This window comes from Emiliania huxleyi (genome assembly GCF_000372725.1).
Source record: "Emiliania huxleyi CCMP1516 chromosome Unknown EMIHUscaffold_134, whole genome shotgun sequence".
Lineage (NCBI taxonomy): Eukaryota > Haptophyta > Isochrysidales > Noelaerhabdaceae > Emiliania > Emiliania huxleyi.
In genome coordinates this window covers 321,289-323,174 of record NW_005201249.1, presented here as the reverse complement: position 1 = coordinate 323,174, position 1,886 = coordinate 321,289, and the positions used below count along the sequence as shown (strand labels likewise).

At 67.1% G+C, this 1,886-nt stretch overlaps 1 protein-coding gene across 1 annotated transcript; it reads left to right on the top strand.

Annotated features, from left to right (window-relative positions):
• Positions 1–329: 329 nt before the first annotated feature.
• Positions 330–836, top strand: EMIHUDRAFT_362661 (hypothetical protein; the record flags this gene model as incomplete). Its single annotated transcript, XM_005788567.1, has 1 exon — positions 330–836. The coding sequence occupies one exon, from the start codon at positions 330–332 to the stop codon at positions 834–836; it is 507 nt and encodes a 168-aa protein (XP_005788624.1).
• Between the last annotated feature and the right edge of the window lie 1,050 nt (positions 837–1,886).

The window sequence follows — 1,886 nt, the reverse complement described above, 5'->3', positions numbered from 1 at the left end:
GCAGCGGCACCGAGGGCAACGCCGATGGTGTGGGCGACGCGGCGCAGCTCGCCAGCCCAGATGAAGTCGCAATCAGCCCGGACGGGAGCACGCTGTTGGTCGGTTCGGAAGGTGGCCTCCGCCAGGTCTGCGTGGCTGCGCCTCCTCCGCCTCCCTCCTTTGCCCCGATCGTCATTCCGCCCTCCACCTTCTCGGCCGACATGAAGAAGACGCGGGGCGACGCCTCCCTCCCGCAGGGCATGGTCACCTTCCTGGTCGGCGACGACCGGGAGCGCATCGAGCACGTGAGCAAGAACGTGCTCTGCATTCGGTCCCCGGTCTTTCGGACCATGTTTGGCATCGGCATGAAGGAGCGCGACGCCGCCGATGTCACGGTGGCCCACACCGACCTCGCCAGCTTCACCGCCCTTATCGACTACCTCTGCACCGATGAGCTCGACCTCGGCGAGGAGGAGGGCAGGGCGCAGCGCGCGCTCGACCTGCGGGAGCTGGCGCAGATGTACCAGGTGCCGCGCCTCGAGCTGCTCTGCGCGCAGGCGCTGCAGGAGAGCGTCGCGCCGGCGACCGCCGTGCCGCTGCTCGAGGCGGCGCACACGATGGGCGACGGGCGGCTCCTCGCGCAGTGCCGCCGCTTCGTGGCCGACCACGCCGCCGAGGTGCGGGCGAGCGGCGGCGTGGAGCAGCTGCGCGACTTTGGCGTGGCCAAGGGGCTGCTCGGCGACGCGCTCGACCAGGTGGCGGAGCTGAAGGGGACGGTGGCGAAGCTCAAGGGGACGGTGGCGGCGCGCGACGTGGAGCTCGAGAAGGTCCGGGCGGAGGTGGCCGAGCGGGCATGAGTGAGGGGCAGCGCCCCACGCCCTGATGACTCGATCGCCGCTTGGCACTAGTGAGAGCAGCGTGTGGCAGCGCAGCGCGCCGTGTACAGGGAAAGCGCTTCTGCGCGACACCGTCGGTGGGTACTCGCCGCATAGAGGGCGACGGCTTCCTAGGAAGCCGTCGCCTGCGCCTTGTATCTGTCGTGTGAATCGTGCGTGGCGACAGCCCTTGGAGCGCGGCTAGGCGGGGCTGGGTTGGTTGGGCGTTTTGGCCGCTAGTGGCGCCAGACCCCCTATCGAGCGGAACCCAGCGATGCGCGGTTCGATCGCAATGCTCGCTTCGCTCCGCATCGCCTGCCCCTCCCTCCCGACAAACCATCAAACCAACTCCCGCACACACACAATATCCGACAATCGAAGAGATTACATAGGGGAGCAGCAGGGACCCGAGGGACCATGTGGAAGACGGCTAGTGCTAGTCCCCCATCGGGAGGACGACCCCGGCTAGTCGCCGACCACACCCACAAAGAACCCTGCACAAAGATCGCAATGCTCGCTTCGCTCCGCATCGCCTGCCCCTCCCTCCCGCCAAACCATCAAACCAACTCCCGCACACACACACAATCGCACTCTGGCTGTACTAGCGTTGGGTTATCGTCACGCCATCAGCTCAACCAGTCGGGAAGCGCGGCGCAGTGGTCCGGCGGGGTGGGCCCGGCGCGTGGAGTCTGGACGAGAAGGGGCAAACGCGCCGCAACCGTACGGTCATTCGTCTCGAGGGCCCCAACGGACCTTCTGCAGTCCGATCCCACTGCGAGCCGCCGCTCAATCGGTCCCGCATGACAGCATCGGCGCGAGCGAGCTCCCGCGGGGGCCGCCACTTCCTCCTCGAGAGAGCCCAAACGCGTGGTCGAGCAACGATAGAGTAGTTAGAGCACGGACCTCCCTAGCATGTGGGTTGCAGAATCATCTATCTCGAAGCCAGGTCGCCCCTCCCCGCGGCCGCGCGCCTGTGGCGGTGAATCATGCTTGTGCTGTGTACTATACTGGGTCCTGTCATGCGCATGCGTG